The sequence below is a fragment of the Orbicella franksi genome, chromosome 2, assembly GCF_964199315.1.
Source record: "Orbicella franksi chromosome 2, jaOrbFran1.1, whole genome shotgun sequence".
Classification (NCBI taxonomy): Eukaryota; Metazoa; Cnidaria; class Anthozoa; order Scleractinia; family Merulinidae; genus Orbicella; species Orbicella franksi.
Window position 1 is genome coordinate 19,543,946 of NC_138146.1, and position 8,778 is coordinate 19,552,723.

Consider the following 8,778-nt stretch of genomic DNA (forward strand, 5'->3'; position numbering starts at 1 on the left):
TCATTTTTCCAAACGTCAAGAAACACAGTCTTATTAATGGCCCGATTTATACTGGAGACGAAGTTTACGTAGACTTACAAGTCTGGCAATCATCGTACCTAATATAATACCCCCCGACCACGCGAGACACAAAACGGTTACGCTTTGATTAGAAGTAGCCCTTATCACGATTTGGTTGAAAGCCGTCTCCACAAACTTTCACGCGGTTTAAAAGTACGCGCCACCGCGCGCAAAAGAGACAAATGTATGGAAAATTAAAAACGCGACTGGGTTCTTTCTAGCACAGCTACATCCCTCAAATTTGGTGCAATGCTTTGTTTAGTATCTTGCCGGACTTTCCTATTCATAAATAAAATTGTTCAGAGTTCGAAGAAAATTATTTTCTATCGGATTCCTAGCCTGTGTACATCCATTCCTTCAAAAAAAATAGGGGAGAGGAACTTTTGTGTCTCTCTGCCCGATTTCTTTTGAGGGCAGAGGGCGGATGTACACAGGCTATCGGATTCCCATACAAACACTGTAATATCTGACGCGTGTTGCCTACCTGTCAGGATGACTTCCAAAACCGTGATAAGATATAGTCTGTTCGTTGGAATTCCATTTAAATACAAGATGGTATAGCAATCCCTATGGTAACCCGATTTAGACCGAGTATTTTGAAAACCACAATACTCCAAAGAAATTTATATGCCACTTTTATTATCTACTCCCCCATACATTTACACAGATCATTCAGCTAATTCTTGAACAAATACTTTATAGGCATTAGGACCCGACCCAGGCTATTTTTTTATAAATAAAAAAAACCAACAGGATTAATTGGATCAATTTTTAAAATTTATAGCAAGTCAAGAGTGAAGTGTCATTACTCAAGTTTTCTATGCAGGGGGGGGAGGGGGGGTACAGAAAAGGTGTCCACCATAAAACAAGGTACTCTTTGATGGCGCTTCCATCTGAGTGGTTATCCCTTTTACCCTCAGGAGGGGTGTCCCCTCTAAGAGGGGTATCCAAATTAAGGCATAATTAAGTAACTGAGTGAAATGCAGGCTCCATTGGAGGGAGTTACCATATATTACTAGTTCAAGATCAGAAGCTGAGGATAGTTGCAAGAAGAATTTTGCTCTCTTTCAATCTTTACATTTCACATCTCTTCAAAGTCTGCAAGTAATTTTAGTTACTCCCGTCGTTGGCTGCAGAGGCTTTACCAGCACAGTTTTCGGTTCCAGTCAATTAGTGATGTGATGGAAATATTCCCTGTCTACCTAGACAGGTCCAAACCACACTTATTAGCTAAGATGTTAGAACTTGATTTTGTCCTAGAAAAGTTGTAAAGTGCTACATGCTATTATTTCCATGAGTACTTGCTCATTCCCTTCAAATATCATGTAACCCATTCAACGCAAATAATTAAAAGTATTGCTGACTCGGGCTGGACAATAATATTTCAGAAAGCATTGTAACTTTACAATGTAACCACAGCATCTGAACGATTTCCATCTCTCTTATATATGCAACAAGCCTCAATCTTGTACAAAATGCCAAACATTCTACTAAAAATTCCATATCCCTTCTAATCCAAAGTTTATGTAACACCAGCAATATTTTAGAAAGCTCAATGACACAAAATAAGACCCTCACATATATATCCACTCTATGTATTTCTCCAATGAGTGAGTCTCCATATCAACAGCTAAGACCCAATATCAACATTAAAATTCTCCTTACTGTCTCTAGTATGTTCTCTGTAGTTTAAATTGGAAGAGCTTAACTTTTAAAAGCCAAAGTCCTGAGATTGACCAACCTGCCCATCTCAGGACCTGTTTGACTGAATATGTTAAAAAAGTAAAGAGGATTTACAGTTCTTTTCAATGCTGCATGGGGATAGCAAGGTCAATTTGTTAACGCCAACAATTGGCTTGACGGTCATAATGATATTTCAAGTCTTACTACGACATGAGAGCCCATATGTACAATAACAAGATGTTTGACTTTATCTAGCTGATCTATATAATTTAAACAATTGAGAACAGTCTATGATAAGTTAGAAGGTCTTCCTATGAATGGCTCTTGATCCCTCGTCGTCATATTCTTTTTTGGAAACCCACATCTTCTTGAATGTGTCTAGAGATGCTAAAATAGAGCCCCTGAAAAACAGACAACCTTAATCAGAACCTGTGTTGCATCATCAAAGAGTTATAAAAATAAAAATTATTAAATAAATCTAATATTCAACCTAAAAATGGCAAGGCCTTTGCCTTTTTTGTACGGACCTTACTGCACTTGGTCTGTACTGCCATGACTTTGAGCGGATATTCCCCAGTACTGCCCTCATGATTGCTTAGTAAGAGGTTAATATTTCACAAATTAGGAAAAAAAAACTTTCATTAACCAGCTCAGGCACTGTCTCTCTAACAAGTACCAAATGCAGCAAACAGGAATATTTGCAATAAGCCAATTAGAAAAGAAAACTGGAGTACATAACCAGTGCAATATATTCTACATACTTTCCATTCTTATGCTTTTTACTCGTTTTTACTTTATGTTTGTACATAAGCCTTTCACACAATATTTTTCCAATCCCTGATGAATCCATGGATAGGCGGACATACAGATACAGAGTAAACTTACCCAAACCATGTTGAGTAAAGTCTCTCTGGAGGAGCAGAAATCTAAGAAGAAAAAGAGCATTCTCTTGTTATACCACATCACCCACATATCCAGTTGGAAACAACCATAGAAATGACTAGCATATTTCATAATCTAATGAAAAACTGGCAAAAAATTTTGCAAGGCACAATGAGAATCATTCAAAATCTATCTTTAGGGTGCACGTAGTACTTTAAAATGGAGGTGAGATAAAAAAAAAAACTCTTACTCTAATTTTGATGTCTTTTGGTGCTATTTTCTTTACTTCACCCAGTAACCGATCTCCAAATCCTGCAAAAAAAAAGAACAAAATTGTTTTTAAAAGACAAGATGAAGAGCACAGATACTAAGTAATCACAGCAATAATAAAAAAAAAAAAAAACACTGCCATCACCTTTGAATAAAGTAGAGCCACCAGAGAGCACAATGTTTGAGTAAAGAATTCGTCTAAGATCCATGTCTGATTTTTGAATAGCAAATGCCAGAACCTAGATACAAAGAAAATAAAAACCGCAGCTGGGTTTTTCTTTGTTTAACACCACAGCATGTTGAAACCAACAGCTGAAATGCCAGCAGCTCCTGCAAGTTAACTACTACACAGATAAGAAGAAAGAAAAAAAGAAAACACATAACTGAACTAGGACGAGGTGTATCATAAAAAGTATATTTTTTTACCTCGTGAATTCCTTCACATTCCTCACCAACAAGGTCAGGTCTAAACAGAAGTTCTGGTGCTCTGAAACGTGCTGGTCCAACCTAAGTAAAGAAGAAAGACAACATTGTTGCAACCTGATAGTTGTCTCAACATAACCTCCATCTTCATTTCTTCATGAAAATTGGGTTGACCAAGGTTTTAAGCTGGTATTGGCACTGAACTGGTTACCAGGCATCGTAATTGAGCACATGTACATGTTATTCAAGGTATTGTTGGAGAAGTTAAATAGGGGTACTGAAAAAAATGTTTATTACTGGATTTCTGGTGTTACTATATTTCGTTCATAAGTTTGGGTTCAGAATTTTACAACAGTTATTAATTAAAAGATCACCAATGTGGCATTTTACCTCCAGCATACTTCCATCAGGTAGTACATATTGCATTCTTTCTCCTTCTAGTGACTCCTGTAAATTTTCACAATATCTACTATTAATTACATCAGTAAATACCACAGAAAATCTTATTGTAAAATTTCTTTTATAACAATTCATGAAATCCTTGAGGTGTGGTTGTGGCCTTTTACTTACCTCTTTTTGTGGGTTTACTGCCAGATAGCAAGTGCGCTGGAACAAACAAAAAAAACTTCAAATAAGGCAAAGAAGAGTGCATTCCAATTTTACAAATCACTGCCAGCATTCAACCCTAATGGTAGCTTTGATAGTTCTTCTCCTGGATGGATTGTTAGCCCAGTACAGGCTACTTATCCTTAACATTTTGTCAGATTTTCAGAGCAATTCATGACAAAATCCATCATTGCCCCAGGGTAAGAGAGGTAATACATGTATATGTGGGTGAAGTGTTTGCTTCAGAAACAATGCCACAACATATGTTTTGGTTCAACACTCAAGTCTAATGTGCTAACCAGTAGATCACTGTACATATAGAGTAGAACACCACCAGTGGGCCATAAATACCTCTTACTAACTGAGTTCGAGGGCCGTACTTTAAGTTACAGACCAAGTTTTTTCCCTTAGTTTTTTCTATGGCTTATGCGATTAGCACTTAGGCCATAAATAGAAAGGGAAAAACCAGGATCTGTACCTTACAGTACAAACCAAGAAAACAAGGTTAGTAAGATATTTATTATATCTCTACTGTGTGTCTAACAGGTTCTAGAACAATTTCTATTCACGCAGAGCGGCTTCAAATTTCTGACACACCTCAAAAGCAAATCAAGTCAATAATTAGTAGTTTCTTAGGAATCAATTTTGAAATAAAAACTAGCGCCAAAAAGTCACAATGCTTCGACCTCTTTGAGGTCATTTCAAGTGAGCTCCATTTTAAAATCGATAGAGGGATGACTCTTGTGTAATGTCTCCAGAAATTCTGAGGCTGGTTCCAGATCCGGCATTGCGCTAAGTGTATCATCTACAAAGTGTTTGTGGAAGATAGGCGACTTGAAGAGCTTGGAGCTCAAAGAAAATGGCAGGCTTCCCTTTCTCAGAATGGATATCAGGAATGGTTGCCGCCTAGACACCACGGTCTACAGAAAACAGACAGACAAAGGGCTTTTGCTACACTACCACAGCCACGTTGATGCCAGATACAAACGGTCACTGCTGAACACCATGCTTAACCATGTATTTCAACTCTCGTCTGTGTGGAAGTTTTTTCACAAGCTGTGCTATCCTGACGACCTTGTGCAGTTAACCATTCGCAGATTCAATGAATCAAAAGTGTCCAAGGATTCACATATCTGAGTGGCTGATAAAAGAGAAGCCCCAGTCAGAATCATGGCGCCCTACAAGGACCAGAAATCTACAAACGTAGTGCGTTAACAGCTGGCTGATCTCAGTCGGAAGATCAACGCAGATATTAGCCCAGTTTATACAAGTAGAAAGATCAAGGATGAAGTTAAGGTCAGGGAAGACAAGCTGCCTCTTGTGAGTCAACAATGCGTGGTGTATTCATTTCAGTATGGCCTGTGTGATGCAGGCTATGCTTGCTACACATACCAACACCTACACCAACGAACTGAAGAACACAAAGGATCGGCAATTGGAAACCACCTCAGAGAGCAGCACAATATGGAGCCAGAAGACATCGCACAGAGTTTTTGAATCTTAAGAAAGTGTCAGAACAAATTTGACTGCCTATTTTTGAAATGTTTCTTATCAAAGAACTGAAACCAACACTACACAAACAGTGCGACTCAATTCGCGCCAAATTATTTGTTTAGAGCAATTCTTGCTGAGGTTATTTTATTTTTCCATTGTACATTTTTAACACTTTTTCACATATTTTATCACATTTTAGCATTCGCCACATCTTTATCTGTTATAACTTGTTTTTAACATATTTATGCTAATTTAGAACAATTTTACTAACTTGAAAATGACCTCAGACAGGTCGAAACGTCGTGACTTTTTGGCACTAGTTTTTATTTCAAAAGTCAATAATTATTTGAAATTGTTGTTCTTAAGTCGTTAGCAGGTTTTAATACACAATTTCACAACTAAAAGAAAGTTTTAAACTTGCACTTGCTAAAATCGTTAAGAACACTTGGCAATAAAACACAAAACATTTTGGCAGCTTTAAATTTTAGCAGGCCGTACAGTAGAATACTGCCCACTAAATTGGCCAATCACAGTGCGCGTACTAACTGAGAGATATAATAAAAACTTGGCCTGTCAACAGAGTGAAAAGATTGATTCACAGGTCTTATTGGTCAGTGAAAAAAGTTACAAACATGTTAGAAATGGTGTATCTCTTGTTCCTGTGGCTGTAGTACAAGTAAGAGTATAAATACTTCCCTAAACCTATATACAGTCAAACCTGTATATAACAGTCACCCTTGGGAAATAGCCAGGTGACCATTATATACAGGGTGACTGCTGTACACAGGTTTCCTTTAAACTCCCCTGGAAGTCAATAAATAGCATTTTTATGTGCAAATAATCACTCAGTTTACGTTTTAATGACAATAACGAGTAACAGCAACACAATAAACACAATAAAAAAGGCTCATAAAATGTCTGTGGTGTACTTTAAGGGAGGTGCAGTATACTTTGATTTAAGTCTCCAGTGAGTGGCTGCATCAAACTGAAGCTGATAGAAGAGAAATTTGATGCCAAGCACTGTCTATAAAACAGTAGCCTAATACAGTGTAAAGCCGCCACTGTCAACTTGATAAGTACCGCAGTACAGTGTTATAATCTGGGAACTATGACGAAAGTGAAAACAGTGTGGTACGGTCATGTTGTTACAGTTACACTAGCTAACTATTGTTTGAATGCGATGGCACTTTAATGTTATCTGCCGCAAGCATGTGTTGGATGTAGGCGATGACATGTATTAGTAGTTGCGTTTAGTACTATTATTTGTATTTTTGTGAGACCCCTGCCTTGGTGGCTGCTATTTAATGAGCGGATGACTAAAGCTTGTCATCATTCGTTCATTGTACCCAATTTCGTGACCGTTATATACAGGTAAAAGATAATAAAATTGTGGATTCAGGAAGTCTAAAGGGTGACCGCGTCTGTTATATACAGGTGACCACTATATGCAGGTCAACTTAACAGTAAATATAAGGCACGATTTTTGGGAAGTTGTTCAGTGATCATTATAGACAGGGTGACCGCTATAATTTATACAGGGCCATTATATACAGGTTTGACTGTACTAACTGGACACTTTTTGCAAAATGAGTTTTCAGAATCCTAAAAATTATTGTCTCACCTCTTTAATAGTTCTCACTATTTCCAGCTCTGATGAAGAATGGAAATTGAAGCCTTCTTTTCTTAAAAGCAATCTTAGATATGCTGTTACATCTCTGTTAAAAAAAATTAAGAAATGAATGAAGTAACAAGTTTCCTATTGTAATAAATCACAGGATTAGTTCTTATTTCAAAAGAAACCATTGCACTATGTTGACAGGGAAGCAAATAAAACAGAAATTTAACATTTATCTCTCACAACCAGAAACCTCCCATTTAAAACTAATGTCACCAACTTAGTTTTTCTCCTCCCGCTTACAATTTGGACAGTGAATCCCACCAACCCACAAAAAATTTAAGAAGGCAAGAAAGGCAAGAAAGGTGTAATATTGGGCATCCCATATTCATCCCCCTAAAACTGTACAGATTTGCTTTTAGCATTGACATCAAAATACAACAAAAAGGGACCTTGCATTTGTTGCTGGGTCTCACCCAATTGTATGGAGACTTTTCCTCTCTCTAAAAACACCCACAATTCAAAACTGAAATTCAGACTTGTCCTTGACTCCTTTGACACAGATTTTTTAGTAGTACGTAAAATGTTCATTATTAAACATGCAAGGAAATCTTACAGTCACTGACCTGCCAGCAATATCTGTCCTCATAATAGAGTGTGGCATAGCAAAGCCTTCATAGATGGGGACTGAGTGAGACACTCCATCGCCAGAATCTAAAACCACACCTGTAGTTCGACCAGATGCATATCTGAAGATAAACCAGAAAATGATTCAATAGGCATTACCATGCAAAACTAAAATTTTCATAATCAAGCAGTGCAGGAAAGAAGTACTACTTGTGCATTGTTTTTTCCTCTGCTTGTAGCTAATCCATAACTTACTACCAGTAGTTTCTATTAGCCTCAGAATTAATTTTGCAGTTCCTTTAGCTTCAGAATACAGAACACTCAAGCACACACTGGCTATATGTACTCTAATCTCCAGTGTGTCACTAGAACAATGAGACTATAATAACAGACCAATTTTGACATATTAAAATTAAGCTTAAAACAATAGACCTCAGCACAAGGCTCTGGGAAATAACTACAGAGTTTGTGGGGTTTATTCCCCAGAGGCTCATGCTGAGGTCTTTTTTTTTAGATTGAATTTTAATATATTGAAATTGGTTTATTAGTATGACCATGCAAGGTTAAACATGCACATTGGAGAGTATTAAAATTGTCGTGGTAAACATATCTATAGAACTCTTTAGAAAGTATAACGGTGGCTTAAGAAAGTGAATTATAAACAACAAAAATAAATTATTCACCTCCCAGATACCTGGCTGAGGCATCCAATTGGTATACAGTCGAACTTCGACTAACAGACACCTTCCATAAGCAGACACCGGTGACCACCTATCAGTGGACACTAAGTAATGGTCCCAGCCACATACAAGCACTGCATTTTTAAGCTTTCATAAGCAGACACCTCACAGACACTTTGTCTGGTCCCAAGGGTGTCCATTTACGGAAGGCTTGGCTGTAACCGGTTTTTCACCACTGCTGGGAACTCAAAACATTTATTTTTAAACTAATTAACTGTCTGCCATTTGAAGTTTGATCCATGACATTCGCTCTTCTCTCCAGTATGCAGACATAATAATGCTACATTCAGTGAGTAACTGTTACTTACAAACTAAGCACTGCTTGCATGGATATGAACAAGGCTGGAACATTAAATGTCTCAAAGAATATCTAGGGAA

At 37.4% G+C, this 8,778-nt stretch overlaps 1 protein-coding gene across 1 annotated transcript in view; it reads right to left on the reverse strand.

The window, feature by feature from the left end:
* Positions 1–654: 654 nt before the first annotated feature.
* LOC145478518 (beta-centractin) overlaps positions 655–8,778 on the reverse strand; it is an 11,070-nt gene continuing 2,946 nt past the window's right edge. Inside the window, exons 8-17 of the mRNA XM_081456569.1 lie at positions 8,709–8,770; positions 7,660–7,782; positions 7,040–7,133; positions 3,889–3,924; positions 3,709–3,765; positions 3,322–3,402; positions 3,041–3,134; positions 2,876–2,937; positions 2,629–2,669; positions 655–2,144 (exon numbers count right to left, since the gene is read on the reverse strand). Coding sequence (XP_081312695.1) covers positions 2,042–2,144; positions 2,629–2,669; positions 2,876–2,937; positions 3,041–3,134; positions 3,322–3,402; positions 3,709–3,765; positions 3,889–3,924; positions 7,040–7,133; positions 7,660–7,782; positions 8,709–8,770 — 753 coding nt within the window. The 3' untranslated portion in view covers positions 655–2,041. The remainder of the gene's footprint in view (positions 2,145–2,628; positions 2,670–2,875; positions 2,938–3,040; positions 3,135–3,321; positions 3,403–3,708; positions 3,766–3,888; positions 3,925–7,039; positions 7,134–7,659; positions 7,783–8,708; positions 8,771–8,778) is intronic.